The following is a 23,680-nucleotide window of genomic DNA, read 5'->3' on the forward strand; positions in this document are numbered from 1 at the left end:
ATCTGTTTGAGGCTTTGAGTCCAGCGATTGCCTGCCAGGGATCAGCCAGTCCCTTGGAGGGAGAGAAGATGTAAGGGCTGCAGGCTGTGTTCTGGCTGCCTCTTCCTCAGGGATTGGCTCTGAGTTTTGCCTGCCTGTTTCAAAGAGGAAGGAACCTCATAAGTTCCTGGGCCCCTGGGCTCCAAGGCTCTGCCCCACCAAACCTAGTTTCCAAGGAAACAAGGCACCGGTCAGAGTTCTGGTTTAGTGTTGGGTTTGCACCGGTGTCCTTCTGGCAGAGACCCAGGCTAGGGATGAGCCGGAGGGATGGAGCTGTGGGAGAAGATCTCTTCTACCAGTGGATCCTCACACCCACAAGCAGACAAACCAGAAACAGGGCCCAACAAGGAAGGGCTGCAGTGGGAAGAGAGGGTAGAAGTGAAAACTCCAGTCACTGCTTGAGGACAGATGGTGGCCACAGGGTGCTCATACTGGTGGTGACTTTCCTAGAAGAGAAGGTTCCAGGCAGCAAGATGGGGGAGAGGCCAGGATTTCTAGAGCCCAGGGCTGGTTACAGTAAGTGGGAAATACAAATTGGGAGCCCTGAAGGTCAGGGCAGCTCCAGTGGTAGGCAGGGCCAGGCACACAGGAGCGGGTTAAGGGCTGGGCCCTGTCCATGTCTTTGCGGCTGGTGTTCCTCCAGAGGCAAGCTGCTCTTCTCTGTGCAGCAGGGTCGGGGCTATGAGACAAGGTGTAAGATGTGGCCTTCGGGCTCAGCACGGCGTGGGGTGAGAATCTCCTTTCTGCTTCGATGCCTCGGGACCTCGATCAGTGTGGGAGGCCTCCTGGGGTGGGAGCAGCGTTAGGGAAGGGGGGAAATCCTGAGGCTCCGGGTGTTTTGCGCTCGGGGCTTTCAAGACTGCAAATCCATTATGGACTTTCTCATGAGAAGCCCAGAGAGAAAGCGAGGGATGTCGGAGGGGCTGTGTATGGGATCCTGGCTTTGCTGGACTCTCACTGAAGAGGCCCTTCCCTGACTCCAGGTTCCCTCAGAATCAGGCAGACCCGTGGCTCTTGCTTTCCAAGGTCTAGGGGGGAAATGAGTGAGCTCTGGGCTCAGAGAGCCCAGCAGAACCACTTTAAGGCATCACAGGGAGAACCAAGCCTTCAGGTGCACCCCATTTGTGACTCTACCATTTTTGGAACACTTCTTGGTGACGCTAGGAGTGATGGGGCTGCACGGTGGGCTGGACTTCACACCTCCGTGCTTGCTTGCCTGCTAGCCAGGCTGGCCCGTGGCGTGTCGGGGGCTGCTGACAGCTGCCCCACCAAAGGCTGGAGATCACTGGTTAGCAAGAACAGCCCAGCCCTGTAGGGCGTGTCTAGCCAATCAGCAGTGGCCCCTTTCCTTGCATTCCATCTTCTCTGAAACAGGCACAAAACTTTTACAGTGTTTTTATTTTTAAACATGCACCCTTTTGTGAAACCCCAATAAAACCCAGACGGAAATGCTTTGCAAGTGGGACAGGTCAGCCATGACAGCTTCGCCCAACCCATAAACCTGATTCTTGTAAAGTCAGTACCCACTCCCCTTCACATCCCGCTCAGCTCACCTCCCAATTCCCAGTCAGAATTGTAAAAATCAAAAAGTCCACATGTCCTTCCCCACCCAAAAGTGAATTTTTCATTTCCCCCAATGTTTTTTTTTTTTAATACAGACTTTATTTTTAGAGCAGTTCTGGGCTCACAGCACAACGGAGTGGAAGGTACAGAGACTTCCTCTATCCCCACATGTACACAGCCTCCCCTTTACCAGCATCCCCCACCTGAGTGGTACATCTGTTACAACTGGTGAATCTACCCCAGTGGGATGTTTTTATTCCTCCAAGCAGCTCTTCCCACCTCCTTCCCACACATGGGGGAAAGGCGAGGGACAAGTGTGTGCTTCTAGACTTGGCCTAACCTTGTTTGTTCACTGGCTCATTCTGTCCCAAGATGTAGCTCTAGGAGCTTCTATAGTTCAAAAGCTTTAACACCATGATAAATGCCATCACCTTCACTCTCTGCAGTGCCAGACTAGAAATCAGAATATCAGGGTGTCTGGTGTTAACTATAGAATGACTTTGGACAATCCTCATGATGTGGCAGGCACTGTTTGAGGACACATGATGTGGCAGGCCCTCTGTGAGGTGTAGGGGAAGCAAAATGAACAATCACAGCTTCTTCCCAGAGCCTGACCCAGCGTCTGGTACATGAGCGTCTACTCACAAATGTTGGTTGAATGAATAATAATAGTAGGCACAACATGCTTGCTATATATACCAGGCACCGTTCCAAGTGCTTTATGTGTATTATTCATTTAATTCTCATGCCAACCCTATGAGATATGTGTTATTATTGCAACCATTACAATTTTATAAAAGAGGAAAGAGAGGCACAGGGTAGTTTAGCAATTTCTCTGTGGTCACACAGCCTGACTTCAGAGGCTTCAATGAATACAACTGGAGAAGCTTACATTTAGGGAGCTGGTGGGGTACAGGGGGGAATGCTAAACCTTGTATCCAGGTCCTATGGTAATAAGTAGAATATGCTATAAATAATTTAAGTATATGAGTTCATTTGAACTGAACTGAAATGAATTGAAGTATAGGAATTTTCAAAAGGTGAGAGAAGTTGATAAAGTCATAGAAAGAAGTAGAGAGCATATGGAAGTCTTTGCTCTGGAATTTGGAAAGTGGATAGAAACTTCTTTCATTATGTTAGTTTCATTTAATGTTTTTGTTAACGAGTTTGTTTCTTGGAAGTGTATCCCACATACACCTATAAGACTGCAACAATACAAAAGGGTATAGAATGGGGACAGATCCCCCCCCATACCTCTCACTGGAGGCAACTACTGTTGCAGATTCTTATGTGTCCTTCCAAATATGTGCGTCTGGGAGGTTGCATATTTATAGGTATTGAAGAGAGTATTCCAGACGATGGCACAAATGCACAGGTGAAATGTCATGAGTGTTCAGGGGCTATGACAAGTGGTCTGCTTTCCCTGAATCCCAGAGTTCAGGGCTAGACACTTCCATCTCCTCACCTGACAAGCAGGGAGAAGCGTCTTCATCATTTCCTTCCTTCTTATACCTCTTAAGGATGTTGTAAAGCTAGAGCACAAGGCATTCTGACTTTGGAGGGAGGAGACTTTAAACTCTGTCATTTGTTCATTCATTAATCTCATTCAGTTTTTTCATTCTCTTGAGCAATGAGGACTTACCTGAGTTTCTATTCTGTCCTAGGTAGGTGTTAGGTTTAAAAGTAAACAAAAGAGACATAGTCCCCACTTTTGGAAACTTACTATTGAGTAAGGTTGACAGGCATCAAACCAGAGTTAAAAGCGTGGGGAGTGACGGGAAGGAGCGATGCAAAATGCACTGGAAGCACATGGCAGGGAGCCTGAGTCTCGGCTGTGGGGCAGAGGCAGGACCCGTGGGAAGGAAGGAGTTTACCAGGCAAATAAAGGTGGGTAGCGGGCTTCCAGGCTGGGCACGGGGAGTACAGACACTCTGAGATCGGAAGATCCAGCCGCTTCAAGGGCAGGAATAGGAGGGTGGCTGGTGGGACTTAAAAAGGCAGCTCAGACAAGTCATTTGTTCTTTCTGGGCCCAGAACTGGGAGGCCTTTAAGGCTGCCCCTTTTCTACCTGAAAGCAATGCTGTAGCAAGATGCTGCAGGCACCTGGGGAAGTTTCAGGGCAAAAAGAAGAAAGGCGGTCATTGGGTGGAATCCCATCTTGTGAAAGGGTTGGCGAAATGCTGCTGATTTCAGGAAAAGATTCACGGGCTCAGGTGAATCACTCTACTTTCTAAGTAGAATCACACTCAAAGGAAAGTGAGTTGGTGTGAACAGCCACGAGTGTTTCCTCCAGACTGTTTGGGTAAACAGGAGCCGGCTGACTCACACCCACCGGAAAACACTCATCAGGCAGGACGACGTTTCAGGAGCAGGGGCTATACCGGAAGGGTTTTATGAACGACTTTGAAGTCCCCACTGATTTTTCCACCCGTGCTTAGGTGGTGATAGTTTCTAGGGCCTCCTCCAGGCCGTGCCACTCACACACACCCGGTTGTTACATCATCCTTTATGTGGGTTGTGGAGTGTGAGGGTCTCTTCTGACGAGGTTCTGATTCTGCTCCCCACGACTGCGTGTGCGTAAATCACTCAGTCTGTCCTTCTCATCTACCCCTCCTTTTCTTTTCCTCTTTCCCCTCCTATTTTTTTTTTTGTTTCCTTTAAATTAAAACCTTTTTAATTTGGCGAGGGGCTATTCCCTTCCTTACCCTATACCCTCTCATCCCCCTCACTCCCCACCAATCACAGGTTCTAAAAGTACCCACGGTGTGAAGAGCCTGTTGACTTAGGTGTAGGGAATGGGCACGTGGGAGACCTAGAAGAGAGGAAGGTTATGGGATGAAGATGGCAATCATTTCCAATCCTATTTTCTCTGTCTCAAAATTGATCTAAAAAAACCAATAGTATGATAGTGATTCTTAATCTTGTTTTGAATCTCAGACCCTTTAAGAGATGACCGAGGATTTGTGGGTGTGCTTCCAGGAAAATGTACATATGCTTATCTACCCAACTTTTTATAGATAATTTCAGGGGGCCTGCACACAATATGGTATTTCTATTTTCAGGTATGGTTCTAATTTTCTATCAGCCCTTTATATGTAGAGGTTGAAATGCAGGATTCAAGAGACTATTCTGTACCTACTAGATTGTCTGGACAGTCAGGCATTCAGAAATGTGGCTGGAAGAAATGCCAACATGCTTCCCAATTATCTTGGTAAAAAACTCCAACCCCAAACCCAACAGCCAGCATTCCTCATCTAGTGAATTAAGAACAAGGGAGCGCACTCTTCTTTTTTAAAATTAAAGTATCATTGATATACAATCTCACATTGGTTTCAAATATACAACACAGCAGCTCAGCAGTTACCCATGTCATGAAGTCCTCACCCTCTAGTGGGGTTACGATCTATGAACGCAGGAAGAAGTTACAGAATCACTGACTGTTCTCCGTGACAGCGCTGTTTTAAGAGTTCATATTTTATCAATATTTAGAAGAACAAATGTCTAATTGCCTTTCTCACTTTTCCTTAAAAATTATGAATCTCAACCACTCTAATCCTGATTTTAGCTCATGTAGACTGCTGCTTTTTTTTTTTCCTCCGATCTCTTGATTTCTAACCTGATATTAGTCGGCGCCCTTTACAGGACAGCGTTGGGATTTCAAGACATTATGATATGAAGAATATTTTGGCCATTTCACCCAATTTCTCGACAACCCATCTTAACCATAAGTCAATTGTGTCTTTTCTAAGAGGCTGTATTACTGAAGCAGTATTATTTTACTCTTCTGTCTTTCTTATCAGCTAGAACAATCTATGCTCTCTTTGACTCATGGACTTCTCTTTTTATGAACATTAGCTTATGATTAAGTTCAGTTACATACTGGGTAAAGGTCAATAAGAGAGATTTTAGTCAGGTAACCTAGCTTTCAGAATTCATAAATTGAACAGATAGCTTCCTACTACGGTAGATCCAAGGGACAGAACAGGGGACACAATGAAAGTCTCCCTCTCAAGGAGCTGGCATTCTAGTGGGGGAGAAAAACATAAAATTAGCATACAATACCACAAAATGACAATATGACTGTGACAACTAGAGTAGGAAGGGGGATGCTAATTGGGGTAGGATGGTCAGAGCAGGTCTCTCTGAGGACATCATTTTTTTAGCAGAAACCGTAAATAAAGTGAGGGAATAAGCTATTGCAGTATGTAAGGGAAGAGATGTCCAGAGAGAGGGAGAACAGCAAACACAAAATATCTGACATGAGAATGTTCTAGATGAGTGATGAACAGCTGGAACCGGTGTGGCCACAGGGTAGTGAGCGGAGAGGGCAGGAGATGGGGTTGGAGAGGTACCAGGGACTGCATTCTTCAGAGCCTCTGAAGCCATAACAAGGACTACGGATTTTTATTCTATGGGTGCAAGGAAGCCCTGGAAGTTTGAAAGCAATAGAGAGACAAAACTGGAAACAGTAGAAAAGGATTATTTCCTGTCCGTTGTATGCATGTAGGGAGATTCGTTGGAAGACAAGGACAGTGCCCGTGCTTGTGAGGATGGTGGTAGAGATGAGGGGGGTTCAAAGTCCTAGGACTCCAGACATGTTTTGAAGGCCAAACCAACAGGATTTGTTGATAGACTGAACACGGTATATGAGAGGAAGAAAGGAGTCAAGGTTGATTCCAGTGTTTTGGCTGAGAATTCGGGGGAGTTGTAATTGTTTGCAGGAGGGGCTGTGGAATCAAGTGTTCGTTTGATAAGTTTTAGATGCCCTTTGGGCCTCCAAACACTGATCTGTGTAGGCAGTCTGGAGTACTGTGAAGGGTTTGGGTGGGAGATCTATCTCAGTAAGCACTCCAGAAATAATGTCAAACCATGCAACCTGATGAGTGTGGCTGGGAAAGAGGAGAGGTCTGAGTTTTGCTTTCTGGGATGCTCCAATATTTAGAGATCTTTAAAAGCAGAGGGTTCCAGTCAAGGAGGCTGAGAAGAGGCAGCCAATAAAATAGGAAGAAGACCAGGTATTCCCGGGGCCAGATGAAGACAGTGTTTTAAAGATGTAGTGATGCACTATGTCAAGTGCTCCTGAGAAAGCAAGGTGAGGATGGAGAATTAACTTGGTATCGTGGAGTGTAGAGTGACCTTGACAAGGGTGGTTCCAGTGAGTAGAGGGAAGAACGCTTGTTTGGAGCGGGTACAAGGAAAACATAGGTCAAGAAATGGGGAAAGTTTAAACACATTAAAGGACTTTGCAACAAAGGAAAACAGAGAAATGGGGAGGCAGCTGGGGATGGACCTGGGATCAGGGGAGGAGTTTTTATGATAAAGGAAATTACATGTTGTATATTATGTGTTGATGGAAATAACATACCATCCCAGCAATAAAGCTGACAGTGCAAGAAGTGGGGGCAGTTTCAGGAGCAAAGCTTTGGCGTAGGGGAGGCTGCGTGAAGGCAGAGGCTAGCCTTCAGTGGGAGCCCGGACGACCCGTCCAAGCAGGCAGGTTGATTCGGTGGTGTGACAAATGCAAGTTCTCTCTGTGGTTCTTCTGCCTTTTCACTGACCTGAGAAGCAAGGTCGTCGGCTAAGGTTGTGGGTTTGAGGGGAGAGGAGGTGCGAAACAGTCATCGGTAGGATTCTTCACGGTGGTTTGAAAAGGTTTGGGGTTTTAAGTTGTTGTTGGCTCAGCTTTTTGGAAGAGAGATAAAATAATGTCTCTCCCTCAACATTATTAACTGTCTTACATTTTTTTGAAGAGCTAGGATTCCGTAGCTTGGGCGATGGGCTCCCGCTTCCCGGCCCCGCGTCCCTCGGGCTCTCTCCTCTGCTCATCCCCCGCAGGGATGCCTCTAGAGCCTCCTGCCATGATGGCCGCTGGGCTCGCGGCTCAGTCACTTCCACGGCTCCCCATCCTGCACACGATGTACCCCATGGTGTTAAGCAGTCTGGTCAAGGAATTAACAGAGCTGGATTCCAGTCCAGTTACTAGTTATGCGACTTTAGGGAAGTCATGTCACTTCTCTTAGATGCCTTAACTATAAATCTGAGATGGTCAAATTCCCTCTCAGATCAAAAACCACCTAGTGTCCTAGCTAGTCTCTGTAGCTCTGTCATAAGTAATTCTAAGATTCCTATTGGGGTTTTTTGAAATATTGAGAATGTAGTGGGACACTCATGACAGGCCTTACAGACGACCAAGGACCTGGCGACCCCAGGGGTACCCCGAAAGGAAGAGGGAGCTTCTCGTCTGTCATTCCTGACCCACACCAGGATGTGATTCTCGAAGGCCTGCATAATGAGGGACTGCTTCTCCTTCCTCCCACAGGCGAGGGCATGAACTGCCCAAAGATCCTCGGGCAGTTGGGCAGCAGCGTGCTCCTGCCCCTCACATCTGAAGGGCTAAGTAAGATCATGAATAAGAGCATCCACGTCCTTGTCACAAGGGCAGAATCACCAGGAAACAGCGTCAAGAAGAAAATCGCGTCTATCTATTTGCCGGAAGGGGCCTCACCACCCTATCTGGAGGATGGCTGTAAGTTTCATCTGGAAAAGCCGAGCCTGGAGATCGTGGAGAGCAAGAGGAAGGACGAGGCCTGGTACTTCATCACCCTGGAGGAAAACGTTTCAGTCCAGAGCCTGTGCGTGCAGCTGAAGCTCTATGGTAATGACGGTGGCTTCCCCCGCCCACGCCGGCCCCTCGCCTAGGATTTTAGGCCTCCCTCAGAAGCAAAGAGTATTTAGAATTGGGAGGAACTTGAAAGATCTTCTAGTCCAGGGCTATCTAGACTGTGCTTCAGGAAGAAGTTTTAGGGGTTCACAAAATCTTTTGCTCAAATTGCATGCTGATTAGCACTAGCTGCCCTCAACCCATTTCCCAGAGGAAAGGAGTCCAGCTGCCTGGGGATAGAGGGCCTGGACCTCAGGACTCTCAACTTGTAAATCAGGTTTTGTTTTGAAAAAAAGGTGGAGGGTTTTTTTTCCTGATTTTTAAAAAGTTTGAATACCACTGATCAAGCTTAACTTCTCTTTCATAGATGAGGACACATATCCAGAAGGGAGTGGTTGGCAGGTTACACACCTCTGTGTGGGTGGCTCCCCACTCTAGGGATCCTGGGAAAAGAAGAGCTGAAACTCAGCCCCCACACCATTCACCACACCCTGCGTCCTGCCATAGAATGGCATCTGCCGCTAGAAGAGGCGCCTTTTGCTCATTTAAGCAAAGGCTCTGGTTATAGAATCACTAGGCTGCAGAACTGAAACTAGAACCTAGGTCCGTCAAAATCCGAGGCCAGTTCTTCTTTGAACCTCTTTGCCCGTCTCTCTGGAATGCACCCAGCATTTGTGTCTCTTGGCCCCAGAGGCTCCCTTCAATTCTCAGGAATCCTGACAGCCTTGTGGGCTTCTTACTTCTTCACAGGGACTTCCTTATTTCTGAAGATGGGATCCAGAGCTACACCCATGAACCCATCATCTCTTTGAAATCCTCACATACCACAGGAGAGACAGCAATGTCCTCCCTGTGCATCCCCTGCCCCTAGCACTCCTTTTCTTCCAGGGAGTGTGTATAGTTCCCACAGCCCTGCACCAGGTACCAGGGAATTCTGATCCTGACAGTAGTGGCCCTGGGGCAAGGCTGCCGTGAGCACAGAGACCGCACATCACCATCGTCTTTCTCATATCCTGTCACATTTTGTGATTAAATTCCTACTTTGGAAAATAGGGTCTGTGCAGCCATGGTATTCTTCTCAAGTCAAGGAAAGAGATTGGATTTTGGAGTCAGACAGACCTAGGTTCAGATCTCAACTTGGCTGCTTAGGAGCTGAGTGACATTATGTCAGACACCCCACCTCTCTGGGACTCAGTTTCCTCATCCATAAAATGGGAATAATTATAAGTAGGGTTATAATTGGTGAGGAAGTTATTGAGAAGATGAAAGAATATGATGAATGTGAAAGTCCAGAATTGTGGCTGTCCTATAGTAGTTGCTAAATAAATAAAACTTCCCCCTTTACCTTGCCTATTTCATGGCATTAGAGTGAGATAGGTTAGATGCACTAAAGCACTAGCCCTACACACACATGTGCATGCACACACACACACACACACACACACACACACACACACACACACTGTATATATAAAATCCCACCAATAAAAGTCATGCCTTTTGGTCTTGGAGGTAATACTTCAGCCAATGACAATTAAAGCCTGTGGGGGGATCAGCTGACAGCAAACTCTACAAATGGGAGAGCAGTTTAGGTCAGGTGGGGGCAAGAGGAGCCCCAACAGCATTGGCGGGATGGGACCAAAAGACCATCTTCTCTATTTTATCCTGGGATGGTCCTGGGAAGCAGTGCAGGGGGAGAGGGATGGAGTGAAGCACCAGGTCTCCAACAGGAGTGAGTCACACCACAGACCCACAGGGAGGGAAAATACCCTTGGGCTGCATTTTCTTTGAACAAGATGTTCAAGTCAGCATTCCAGGGGGTTCACTTCAGTGATGGCTTCTTTCCTCCCCCTCCTGACAGAGCAGGTCTCCACTCCAGAAATTAAGGTGTTGAACTGGACGCAGCAGAATGGGAACTGCAGCCTGACGCTGGCCTGCGTGGCAGAGAAGGGGGACCACGTAGCTTACAGCTGGAGCGAGGAGGCGGACAGTCACCCGCTGAGCCCAGCTGACGGCTCCCACCTCCTTGCCCTCACCCTCGGCCCCCAGCATGCCAACAGTGTCTACGTCTGTACCGCGAGCAACCCCGTCAGCAACCGCTCCCAGACCTTCGTCCCACAGTCCCGCTGCAGGCTAGACCCCTCAGGTGAGTGCCCTGGGAGTGGCTAGCGGGCCACCATAATGACATGGGTCGGTCCCCACCTGCACTTCCACAGCCTCGGCCCTCATCTTCGTAACAACACTGTACATTTTCTCTACAGTTTATAAAACAGCCCTCCCATGAGCATTCTGGGAGAGCCTTTTGTTCATAATGACCAGAGTGGCGTTATTAGGCTCACGTCCCAGTTGAGGAAACCAGTGAGAAATGATGGAGCCGGACCCCCCAGCCCATGTCTCCAGGCTGTGTCCAGGGGGAAGGGAGAACAGGTGGCCAGTCCTGACCCCCAAAGCGGGGCCCCACTGGTGGTGGGACAGCTTTACGTAATCAGTCAGTACTTAGCCGCCACTCACGCTGTGGGAGACTAGGAATAGATACGATACGTCACGTCTGCTCTCCAGCAACGTGTTGTCAAGATTACTGAGTTCAGTAATGAAAAGCAAGATGTAATGAGGGGACACATTTGTGGAATGGCCTGTGAACCCCATAGCAGGTCAGAGGACCAGGGGCTCCTCTCTCGAACTAAAAACCAGACTAGAAGTGTGGGAATAATGATAAATCGTATAGCGCTCCGTTATAGACAAAGCACTTTCAGCTGTATAATCTCTTTTACTCCTCACAATAACCTTATTGGGTAAATGATAGTATCATCCTCATTTTACAGGCGAGGAAATTGAAGCTCATAGCATTTAAGGACCCTCCTCAAATGTCTTCAACTTATAAGTAGGGTCAGGATGGAACTCTATATCTTTTGACAGGTCTTTCTCTAGAAAGAAAAACATTATTATTCTGTTATCAAAAGGAAGGGAGGGCTGATTAAGTAAGCCCATCTAATGACATGAGGTTGCAAACAGGAGAGACCACCGGCGCTATTTGCTCACAGATCCTGTGTCTGTCCTCAGGTAGCATCAGGGTGCTAGCTCTGCAAGGCGTTACTTACGCCCTGACAGTCTCCTCTCTGTGTCCACTGGGGGGAAGTAGGATCATTCCAAGGAGACTTCTCCCTCCACTAGACCTGATGTCTGTGTGGAGGGCTTTTACAGACAACCAGGGATGGGTAAGACAGGGAAATCCAGCCAGGTTATGCCCTTCAGCATAGCACTTGTAGTAAGAGACTCCCCCGAGGTATTCCCAGATGCACTGCTGGGAAAATCCCACCTGGCCTCCAGCCTGCATCTGAGAATTCCTTGGGGGACCTAACCCACCACCTTTTGCCTCCCCCAGCCATCCATTCATAGCAGTGAACCACCCGTCCACCTGCTAGATGTGTCTGACTGCTTGCCCACCTTACACACAAACCACATTCAGACGCTGTCGCCCAGTCCAGACCTCTCTCCTTGCTCACAGTTATTCAGAACATGCTGGTGGGACCAAGAAAACAGTGCTGCATAGTTCAGAGTTTACAGCATGTGGCCCTAGGGGTCCTAGATCCATTGCTCCCCTTTTTACTTACAAAGATAAGTCATTTAGCCTGTCTAAGACCCAGATTCTTTATCTAAAATAATAACAACCCGTAGATCTTTGTTGCTCACTATGTGCCTGTTCTGTGGCACCTCATTTAATACAGCAACCTAATAGTAGAGTATCTCCACTGTACAGATAAGGAAATGAAGAAGGAAAGCTCACACACAGAGCAAGTGGCAGAGCTGACCTGTCTGAACCTGGAATCCTCATAAGTACTAGTGGCAGAGATAATGCACTTAAAATGCCTTATAAGCCAAAATAAATATGTGGGGTTTTTTTTCTTGGGGCTAAGAAGCAGTACCCCTTACCCCCACATAGCCCTCTCCAGGGATAGCAAATCAGAGTGATGTTTTTCACTCTCCTGTCTCAAAAGAGAGGGAGAAATCTCCCGATGCTTCTCAATATGGTTTAACAAGAACTTGATCAGTACATTCCAAAGTCTTGGTAGGCCACAAAGCTTATGCTAGGGGTACTTGGCTCAGGACATTCTAAAGAAACATGTGGGGATGCTCTTACCCATCTAATACACTTTGAGGATCAAGTATGTGCAAATGTGAGCAGGTTTACCATGTCTGGAGCAGGTTCTCATGAAAGGTGGAGGGACAAGGAGCAGCATAAACATGGCACCACGGGACAGCCCTGCCAGGATCTCAGCTCAGTCACTGGGGGAACCACCTGGCATGGGCCTGTTTCATCATTGTAAAATTCAAAGGGTGAGCCAGTGAAGTTCTTTCTAGAGTCGATATTCTGTGATTCAGTTTGTGTGTACATTAATAAGAAATGTTAATAAAGGGTTACCAGGGTGTATTCATTTGCTAGGCTGTTGTAACAAAATGCCACAAACTGGGGGCTTAAACATCCAAAATGTCTCACAGTTCTGGAGTCTGGAAGTCCGAATCAAGGGGTGGACAGGGTTGGTCATCCTGAGGGCTGGGAGGGAGGCATCTGTCCCAGGCCCCTGTCCCTGGCATGTAGTTGGCCGTCTTCTCCCAGAGCTTCTTTGCATCATCATCCCTCTATGTGTATCTCTGCCCAAATCTCCCCTCCTTATAAGAACACCAGTCATGACCAGTCATTAGTTTGCTAGGGCTACGTAACAGAATACCACGGAGTAGGTGGCTACAATAACAGAAAGTAATTTTCTCACAATTTTGGAGGCTGGAATCCAGGCCTTCTCAGCGTGTCTTCACATGGCCTATCCTCTGTGCACGTGTCCCTGGTGGCTCTGTGTGTCCAGATTTCCTCTTCCTATAAGGACACCAATAAGATTAGATTTGGGCCCACCCTAATGGCTTCCTTTTAACTTAATCACCTCTTTTAAGACCCTGTTATCAAATACAGTCACATTCTGAGGTACTGGGGTTTAGGGCTTCAACATACGAATTTGGCAGGGGACACAATTCAGCCCATTACACCATCCTAAAATGACCTTATGTTAACATGATTACCTCTGCAAAGACTCTGTCTCCAAATAAGGTCACATTCTAAGGACTTCAACATATGAATTTTGGGGGAAACACAATTCAACCCATAACACCAGTAGAGAGCCCCTCCCTAAGCCACAGGAATGGGAAACCATAGGGCATCAGAACTAGGTCACACAGCTTGTTTGCAGCATGACTGTCCCAGGATGCCAGGTTGCCTAAATATGGAAAACATAGTTTTATTCGTTTATTGATTTGTGCTTGCAAATGAATATTATGAATTCTTAAAATATTGTGCTTAGTTCAGCAAAACATTGGTTGAGGTTCTACTATGTTCCAACCTTGTGCTAGGGGCTGAGTACCCAAGACAAAAAAAGGAAATGGTCCTTGCCCTTCAGGAAGGAGAGAGTTCTATAAATATTTAACTATCGTAGACTGTGTGGTATGAGCGATGCAAAACCGAAGTATGTGCAAGATGACAAAGAGGAGAGAATGATTGACCCTGTCTCCTGGAGTCAGGGAGAGCATCACAGAGCATGTGACCTAATTCGGGTTTTGAGGAATAAATAGAAATTACCCAAGCAGATAAAAGAAAGATATTCCAGGCAGGGGGAAAGCAGATACAGTATTATCTTGTTCTGTACTATCCCATAAGTGATGGGAACTAGTAGCGATTTAGACAAAGGAGTAACACGATCAGCTATGCATATCCAGAGAAAGTTCAGCGGAGTGGAGAATAAACGAGGTGGGGAAAAGGTAGAAGAAAGAGAAACCAGCTCTGGGGAGGGGCCATTGCTGCAGTAATCCATCCAGAGATGATGAGGCCGGGACCGAAGTAGTAACAGTTTAGCAAAGACTTCATACAAGGGAAATCCCAGCCTTGGGATGAAGTGGTGAGGTCTGAGGGTGTATTAGAGGTCCCTTCACCATCTACAAAGAGGACAGCAATTTGAAGATATTTTGCACCTCTGTTAATGGAAACTCCAAGTGGTTAATGATGTGATGAGGCCAAAGTGTATGATGTCAACACTGTCTCTTGTCAGGACTCACTTAAACTGCACAAGGACATATTTGTTCCTTGAAACCTTTTTTTCTAATGACATCTGTCCAGCCTCAGTCATATAATCATCCTAATTCCAATTGCTATTACAGTGTTTTATAGTAAGAAACACTTTAATGTCTATTGTTATGAAGCATCTTTAGGGCAAAGTCCAAATCCTGGAGTGCTACCAAGTACTCTCATGAGGTCATGCAAAGCATGGTGATGCAGGTCAATACTGGACAGCATGTGACCTGCTGTCATCCTTCATGACCATGTTCTGAAATAGTTATGTCCATGCTAGAAGGAATAATATGAAACTTCAAATAATTCAACTAAAAGGGAAGGTCCCTGGGAGCTCATCTTGAAAAGAAGACCTTTTTCAGTAGATTAGCAAAAAGCTGTCTCAGCAAGCCTGGGTTAGATCAGTGCAAGGAAAAGCTGACACTTGCCAGTAAGCCCAGGGGCTTCCCCTTTCTAATAAACCCATTTCTTCAGACAGGGTGACTCCCTGTGACTTCAGACAGTGACTCCCATAGTTACAGAGTCACCTAAATATTCCATGCACAGAGGTAGGTCCCTCTCCATGGTGCTCCCAGTCCAGGAAGTGTGCCAGTAGAGAAAGGATGGACCCTGGGCACTTCTCATGGGTCAGGGCTTGTCATGGCCACACCTGCTACAGGGGGAGCTGAGAAAGGTAGTCCTAGCTGGGCAGCTCTGTGACTGGACCAGACTTGCGTTGCCTTGGGGGAATGGAGGCAGCCGGCACTAGGGGCCCTATTAGTAGCCTCTGCAACACCATCCTGGGTGGGATAAGCAGGTGCATGGGATTTTTTTGGAAGCTGTGAACTCTAAAAATTTCTACTTGAATGGTCCCAGATCTTATATTAGAACTGTTAACCCTTGAACAAGGGGTTGGGGCATTGCCAACTCCCAGTCAGTTGAAAATCGGCATATAACTTTTGATTTCCCCAAAACTTAACTACTAAAAGCCTACTGTTCACCGGAAGCCTTACCGATAACATAAGCTATTAACACATATTTTGTGTATATCTTATATGATGTATTCTGACGAGAAAGTAAGCTAGAGGAAAGAAACTGTTTTTCCAAGTTGTCGCAAGTCTCCAAAAATTTTTCCAATAAATTTATTGAAAAAAAATCCACGTATAAGTGGACCTATGCTGTTCAAACCCGTGTTCTTCAGGGTCAACCATATATAGTTTGCCTGCATCTTTCCCCCGCCCCCAATTCTGAGTGGAAACCACTATCAACAAGAAGGTATCTCGTGGTAGTTGACTTCTTCAAGTAGATGTGCCCCGTGCAGGCAGCCTTGCTGACAGAACCACATGAAAGGCAGGAAAGAGACCTGGTGCACTCAGACCGTTACATTAGCATCTCAGTATCTCCTGGGGTGAACTACATGAGCTTCTCAGATTCTTTCTTGTTTCCTTCTTTATCTCCCCGAAAGAAGAAGATAATGCACTAGAGATCTCAACCAGCCTCTTCAGCTACTTCTAAGAGGCAGCAGGGGGAAAAAAACCCTCCTGTTTAGGAATGTTTAGATAGGGTTTCTTTGTGCAGGAAGAATGGGCCTGGTAAACGGTCTGATTTTCGAGCATCGCCATCCTGAGGGGCCCCACCACATGACTGAGGAAGAGGTTAGAGCAGGACTTTCTGCCACAGGAAATGGTGGTTTGAGAATGGGAACGCAGGTGATGCAGAGAGCACGGACATAACACTTTTTTCTTGGTTCCATTTTGCTATTATAAAGCATATGCCAAGTAGGTCGTTGTTGATTCTCTTTGACTCCTACCTTGGGCCACTCAGAAGGTGCCTCTGCGTTGCTCTGAGACCTTCTTATATTTAGCAATCGATAATTCATACAAATGGATGGGTGACTGCTTTCTCGCAGCTTCGCTCTGTGGCTGCTAATTTAATCTAACTTAGCTCATCTTGCACGTATGGCGTGTCCCCCTGCCCTATATTGTATCAGGTGTAATGAAGGATGCAAATAAAGCAGAAGGTACAGGGTCTACCTCCGAGATATTTACAGTCTAGGTGGGACTTCCATGCCTAACTAGGTGGGAAAATAATATCATAGTAAGAAACCCCTACTGGAATTCTGTGGAAGGGAACAGTACTTGTTTAGAAGAGCACCTTAATAAATGCTGTGGGCAGAGGGCGAGACATCCCGCCCCCGCAGAGAAGCCAGCTGGGGGTTGGATGGCTCTGTCTGAGAAATGGAGAAGATGTACCTTGTGCAGGTATAGGGAGAGAAAGAGAGGGGCCGAGCTGTGAGATGACGGAAAGCTCTCTGGTTCACGATGGATTCTGCATCCCGTGACCCTTCAAATCTTCAGTAGAGGACTCATACCCACAAAATTCTTGGCATAGGGTTATTTTTTCTTTTTGTCTTTGTGGAAACTGGTGAAGGGACTGAACCTTGCACCCAGGACAGCCCGGACTAGAGCAAGTAGAGCTGCTGTAGCAAAGACCTAGAGGACCATGGAAAGTTATTCCCAGAAATCACAGGCAACCTGATCCCAACAAGCTATAAAGGTAGCATTTTGTCCATATTTATCCAAATTCCTGAGGGCATTGAGTCCCTGACATTTAGTTTCCATATAAATACCATACTTAGATCATGGTACCAAATAGCTGAACCCCAAACATAAAAATACTTGGGCCTGCTGGGCAGATCGGGAAACTAAGTCATAAGTAAACAGGATGGGGCTGAAGGGACTCCCCTGGACTTGACACCAAACCTCTCTCCTCATCTTACCAATCAACCAACAAGAATTTACCGAGAATCTGTGGGGTGCCACGATTGTTGAGAGAGCTGCAAAGGAGCAGAAAGAGAGGCGCGCAGCCAGCTGGGGAACAGAGGCCAGTGGGAGGAGTGGACATGACTCACCACGTGCGAGATTCCAGGCTGCGCTCCTGGCACTCGCATAGGTCACTTTGCCGGTCCTTCAGGACAACTCTGAACCAGATATTGTCGTGCTCATGTTGCGGATAAGGAAACTGAGGCCCCAAAGGGTATGAGCAGCCTGACTGAGGTCAGAGGTCAGAGAGCTATCAAGTGGTAGACCCAGAATGTGAACCCATCTGTCTGGCTCCAAGTGCCCTCTCTGAAAATGGTCTCCACAGCAGAGGTGATGTCAGAACTCAGGTTCTAAGATGCGTGGCGTAGACCAGGAGAGCTTGAGGGCGAGGGAAGAGTGAGAGTGGGAGTGGTCAGGAAAAGTGGTCAGAGGATGGACGACTGGCCTGCTGGGCAGCTAAAGGTGCAGCAGAGGAAAGGTAGGGGGTGGTGCATGGGGGCAAGAATGAGCAGGCATGGCATGGAGGATGGCGAAGGCTCAAGTTGGCACCTCAGTGGGCTTTTGACTCCCAGGGTCGCCCAAGGCATCCTGACCCACTGCCGCTTTCCTTGCGGGGGCCCCACTTCCACAGGCTAAGCCACAAACCATGAAGTCTGCAGCCCTCATCTGGCCCAGCTCAGCTTCACATTCTCTGTGACTCGGGTGCACTTGTGTGAGTCAGTTCCCTCAACAGGAAGTCAGTGAGCTGGGTGGGATAACCCATTGAGCTGGGTGGGATGCTCAGTGCCCGTCAGGGGCCATGGTCTGTGGTGCTGTAACCTGAATCCTCTGATAGATTCGTACTCCTCTGCATCCAAAGGCCAGGAGAAAAATGAGGGCTTATGAAACATCCTTCAGGACTGTAGCCCCGTTGCCTGGCAGATCTGGCTGGACCAGCAGAAGCTGGTCATTCACGTCATAGGACAAGCTTTCATCTTCCTGAGACCCTGGAAAAGAAAGAGAGGGCTGGCGTTATTATGTGCTCTGGGCCCCACTCGTTTTTAGTTTATGTGTGTAGGGGTACAGCAGAGCTGTGAGCAACGAGCATGGGGCGCAGGGGGCAGGGAAAGGCTCACTTGGCAGGCACTGCAAATGCAGTTTTAAATCATCTGCTGTTTTCTAGTTTTAGAGGCACCATCTTGTTTGTTGATTTTAATTTATTTATTTTTATTGATGAATTTATTGTATTTAATTTATCTTAAAATGATTTAGATGGTTGGAAGTGTTTGTTATATTAACTCTTGTTTTAGAAGGTCCCAAAATACATGAGGGAAGAAGGAAGAAGAAATAGACTCAAACTAGTGAGCACTGCTAGAACAGTTCTCCGGGTCAGGTCCAGGGGCTGATGAAATGAGGTGGCGTCTAGGCTGCCGGCTCTGCTTATGTTCGGATTTGAAAGCTTTCTATCCGCAACATCAGCTCTGAATAATCTATTTCTCTTTTACTCTCTTTCTCTCTCACACACACACCCGAATGTAGAGTTCACAGTGACCATACCATTCAGAGGGAGCTGCTCATAGGGCATCTCCGTCCTCTGCAGTGGCTCTGGGCTCGAATTTCATGCTTTTTATAAATTCAGGAGTCTTCTTACAACTCTCTGCTTGCCCCCCAGCTGTTTGCTCAGGTCACCTGACTGCAGACTGAAGTTGGGATCTGACGTTGGGTTAAAGCACATTGAATTTTGGGAAGAGATTCTATAATCAAGATGTTCACGAAGTCATTCCAGTGAGATTCCGTGGGATAACGATGTGTGAAAGGTCTAAGGAAGAAGAAGAGAGAATCCTTTCAAACCCAGGAAGCAACTCTTGGTCAGCTATCAGGCTAAAGGCCCACTTGGACCTTGGTGGCATGCCTTTTATCAATTCACTGAGCCTTCAATCTGTATCTTTGGTCAACTTGTGCCTCTAAGCACTCTGCCCCTTTGTGACAGACCTGTGCCTTCTTCGCAACTTCTTCCAAAAAAATCCATCACAGGTTCAACCACAAACTGGCTGATTCCACAGTCATCCTCATAAGTTGCCTTTACATTAGTGTTTTCAGCTGCTATTATCCTATTAGAACCTTAATGCTATTACTTAGAGCCCCAGTGCCTCAGGCAGACCCCCACTGTTCCTCACCCTGGTGTGACCCACCCCAAGTCCATAGCCTCTCCAAGTCCAAGAAGTCTGTCTTTAGCATTCAGCCATGTTTCCACCCCTAGGCCAAGCTCTAGTTCTTGGGGATCTCCGCACCTGCTTCCTTATCCACAAAATGGGGGTAATGAGGGTCCCTACCTCATAGGCCTGTTGTGAGGATCTAATACATTAGTATACATGATGTGCTGAAAAAATGCCTGGCCCATTGTAAATGTTTTACAATTGTCTGTCATTATCTCACTGAGCTAAATGTCCTGTTTACTAGGGTGATAGTGATTCACTGTTTTCCAAGGTGCTGTTCCTGGTTTGGAAGGATTTGGTAAAATGGGCAAAGGAGAGAGGGCAATAAAATTTGGCTGTCTGATTTGGGGCCTGGTACTTGGCCTAATATTAACATGGTTATCATTGAGAGAAAAAAATACGTGCTCTTCTTTCAGTTCAGGTCTGGTTTCAATGTAGTTATTTGCATGGAAGGACAATAATAGCACTTAGGTTTATTTTTAAGAAACAAAAGTAGATGTTTGTTCCTCTTGGTGTCTCATGAGAATGGTATGGGAGTATGGAGACAGCTTGCCGAGCCGTCATGTTCATTTTACCAGAATGGATACAAGGCACATTAGAGATTTAAAAATAGAGAAACTGGGCTGGGAGTTCGACTTAGAAAGACAAAGATAAGTTTAATTTTAGATATGTGGTTGTTGAGATGAAAATAAAACATTTGGATAGAAAAATCTTTCTGGAAATTAGGAATATGAAAGTCAAGTGTAGTGAGAGAAATTGGGGAAAGAAAACATATGATACGGAAATCTTCAATGGTCTAAAGCCATTGGAACAAACGTCTCCTCAAGAAAGAATGTCAGAAGAGGGCCTGAGGCTCGGTCTCCCCACCTCTGTGAAGGATGTTCTGAACTCATAGCACTTTGAGAGATTGGCCTTTGACTCTTTTTTTTCAGGCTCCAAACAATGGGGACTGTACACCGGGCTATTCTTAGGGGCCATTGTTGGCATCGTCTTGATTCTCGAAGTGGTGATATTCCTGTTGAGAAGAAGAGGTAGGTGTCTGACACTAGACCTGAGCGGAGGCTCTGAGGTGAGCAGGGCGGCCTCCCTCCGCAGAAACAGACTTGCTCGCAGAGCTTTGGCTTTCTGCACGGAGCACCTTCGCAACAACACTAAATACACACGTCCTGGGACTTTGCTCAGTTTGGTCTAATTCCGCGTGTCTTGATGCCCTGTATAGGCTATGGCATGAAAAGAAACATAAGCCAAATGTATCTAACATGGGAGATATTACACAGATGATTTCAACTCAGTGTGACTAGCCCAGCAGTGAGGTGTGTCCACGGTGCTGAGGGGGTCTGAGCGGGAGGCTCCACGATGCTCACTAGCAGCAGGATTCAGGAGCCTCTGGGTCTTATTCAAGAAGTTATAATTACTGACTAATAAAAGGACATTATGATATATGTTTTCACCCAAGGATTGAAACCTTTCTATAATTCCTTTTTATCCTTAATGAGATAAATAAATTAAACAATAAGGTAATCCTTACGATAAATCTCTGAGAGAAGTAGGGGACTTGCTTCTCTGTGACTTAGCAACGGGGAAGCAGGCACAGAGGCTAAGTGACGGTTAATGATGGTTGGTGAATGAACCAAAAACCCAACTCCCAGGGTGTGCTCCACTGGGGAGGCCCACAGGCCATCAGAAGACGGCAGAGGGAACACTCCTTCCTGAGAGTTCAGTGCGGATTCTGACTACCTTTGGGAAAGGGTGCAATTGGTGAGGCTGCTTAAAGACAAGCTAACCAGGATGGAAAGTTGCCGAGGGTGGACTGAAACCCTTAAGGCCTCATTATTCCCTTGCAGTTTAAGTGCCTGGAGGTAGTCGTATCTCCTGGACATTCCTCCAAATTGTCCTGTGATTCAACATCTCAGGGCACTGTGCTCCCGTCGGCCACACTTTATTTGCTCATGCACACTAGAGTCAGAGGCCCTGCCCGAGACCAGGACAGATCCCTCCCTGGGCTGGCCTCCCACCACGAGGGCAGGATTTGAGGCCATGAGCCCCACACTGCCAAGCTGACGGCAGATCGCATCCTCAAGTAGGTCAGTGTCCTCCACACGTAACCTTGGAAAAGCCCTTACCTCAGCACTCTAATGCTGGTTTTGCTTATACAAGAAAATCGAGATCATAGCACAGCCGCCTACCTTTATCTCATTTCCTCCATCTAAGAGTTAGGTGGGGAGGAGGAGGGGGCGGGGTGACTCAGACAGAAATCATGATGAGAGCCCAAGGGGAAGGGGCGGGGTACCACGCTTGGTTTGGATAATAGAGAAAAGGTGAGATAACAGGATTGAGAAAAACAGATTGATGCTCCCACACTAACCTAGCTAGTGGTGTGCTGGGATCCCGACCCACATTCGTTCCTCAAATACATTCTGTTGGTCGCACCCTTGTGCTCTGAAGGGAACAGTGCCCTTCATCCGACCATAACTCGCTACCCTCTTCCCCAAAGCACATACATATCCTCGTCTCAGGAATACAAAAATCATGCCTTGAACCTGGGGAAAAAACCTGTACTTAGTTGCTTTCTTGCAGACTTTGCTCCAGAGATTCTGCTGGTAAGGCTTCTGTGGTGTTGTCTCCAGAAGGCTGCCTGCCTCTGAAGGTTATGCAGCGGACTCTAGTGATGCCAAAGCCACAGTGCACTGGCTGAGAACCTGGGCTTCGCCGCTAGGCTAACATATTCAAATCCCGACTTTGCCACTGGCAGACTGGGTAACAAATGACTTAACCTCTTCTCTGCAAAGTGGGGTTACGTTATGTACCTCATGTAGTGTGTGGAGCGCCATGGGTAGGTGTGCAGAGAGTTCTGAACACACAGCCTCCATGGGGAGAGGACAGATGATGATGAGACATAAATACACACCATACACAGACAGACAGACAGACATCTCTTAATATAGGTGAGTTAACACATCTGTGTTCAAGTCCTATGGCAAGCAGAGGGCAGCCCTGGAAGCATCCAGGAACAGTCCCCAGAGCAGACAGAAAGCAGTTGAAGTCAAGCTGACATAAGACAACTTTATGTTTCAGCTGAGAGCTAAAAGGGGCATTTAGACAGTCTACAGTCTTCATTTTGCAGTTATGGGAAGGAAAGATAACATGTTTTGTCCAATGCCACACAGCTAAGAAGGGCTAGAATCTAGATGCCCTAATTTTAAAGCCAAGACCTTTTTCATTAGATCCTAAGGCCTCACTGACTTTGAGCTGAGTTGAGCTGGCTCCCAAAAACCTGTTCTTGCTGGGAAGAAAAACATGAGACAAAATTATCTTGATGTACTGCTTTTGTTAAGAAACAATGGCCAGCCTTACTTGTTTCTAGAATTCTAAATTGTAAATCTAAAGACTCCCCACAGCTGATCTGCAAGGGTTTGTTCTCCATTTGTTTCCCCTACAGCACCTACGGCAGTGCTGAGTGGGCATTTCTAACTTTTCAGACATTGGTGGATTTGAACCAAAAGGATGTTTTTCACACAACTAACTTGCACTCCTTCTATTATTCCCTATCTTCTATTCTATGCACATGCACACACACATACCCATGTGCACCCTCCTCGGCCAGTATTAACCCTCACCCCCAAAGTCAAGCTGGGACCACCAGGCACTCCCCACCCACACCCACACAAGGAAATCATCTTTTAATGCTTTGAGCCTCCCCAGTGGGTCCCCATCACTTCCTCCCAAGGATCAGGTCCTTCTGCAGCATGTGTTGCACCACCTTCCCACACACACATCAAGGCCTTGTCCTTCCAAATCAAGTATATCTCTCCTACCTGCTATTCCCTCAGACACACGCTCTTACTTTCTAAGGAGGATAAATTAATTGGTGTTAAAACAAGCTTATGCTAAAGACTTGGTGTGATTTCCTCTGGGTCAAGCCTGCATTGCCTGTGCCTGGACTTTACAGCGGGCCCCTAAAGGCCTCTATGCTTCAGTGTGTTACTTCCCCTCTATCCTCACCATTATACAACGCATGCAAAGAACACTGTGAAACGCTTGAAAGAATGAGATAAGTTTACCACACTAGTGTGGAAAATGCCCTCCATACACTAAGTGAAAAGGTCAAGTTACAGAGATGTACCAAATGACCCCATTTGCATGAACATGTCAGAACCAGTGTAGCCAATGTCCAGAACTGCACTGAGTGGTGGTCGCTCACCACACTGTGGCTGTTTGAGTTTAAGTTAATTAGAACTAAATAAAATTTAAAATTCGGTTCTTCACGTGCATTTACCACAGTTCATGTGCTCGGTAGCCACTGGTGGCTTGC

General features: G+C 47.0%; 1 protein-coding gene and 1 long non-coding RNA gene across 4 annotated transcripts in view; one reads left to right on the forward strand and one right to left on the reverse strand.

Annotated features, from left to right (window-relative positions):
* On the reverse strand, nucleotides 1-18,840 carry LOC108402937 (uncharacterized). 2 transcript variants are annotated; one of them, XR_001854569.3, is made up of 4 exons: nucleotides 18,710-18,840; nucleotides 17,263-18,159; nucleotides 13,033-13,133; nucleotides 1-824 (listed from the first exon to the last, which is right to left on the reverse strand). It is a non-coding gene; the product is annotated as an uncharacterized lncRNA (long non-coding RNA). The 2 variants fall into 2 exon arrangements; XR_012125317.1 differs by lacking the exon at nucleotides 1-824 and having other exon boundaries at nucleotides 10,424-13,133.
* Nucleotides 1-23,680, forward strand: part of SLAMF1 (signaling lymphocytic activation molecule family member 1) — a 37,895-nt gene that overhangs the window by 1,116 nt on the left and 13,099 nt on the right. The window contains exons 2-4 of one of the 2 annotated variants that reach the window (XM_037023933.2): nucleotides 7,922-8,257; nucleotides 10,125-10,409; nucleotides 20,301-20,399. In XM_037023933.2, coding sequence (XP_036879828.2) covers nucleotides 7,922-8,257; nucleotides 10,125-10,409; nucleotides 20,301-20,399 — 720 coding nt within the window. The remainder of the gene's footprint in view (nucleotides 1-7,921; nucleotides 8,258-10,124; nucleotides 10,410-20,300; nucleotides 20,400-23,680) is intronic. The other variant, XM_073222142.1, reaches the window with a different exon arrangement.

This window comes from Manis javanica, chromosome 14, assembly GCF_040802235.1.
Source record: "Manis javanica isolate MJ-LG chromosome 14, MJ_LKY, whole genome shotgun sequence".
NCBI lineage: Eukaryota > Metazoa > Chordata > Mammalia > Pholidota > Manidae > Manis > Manis javanica.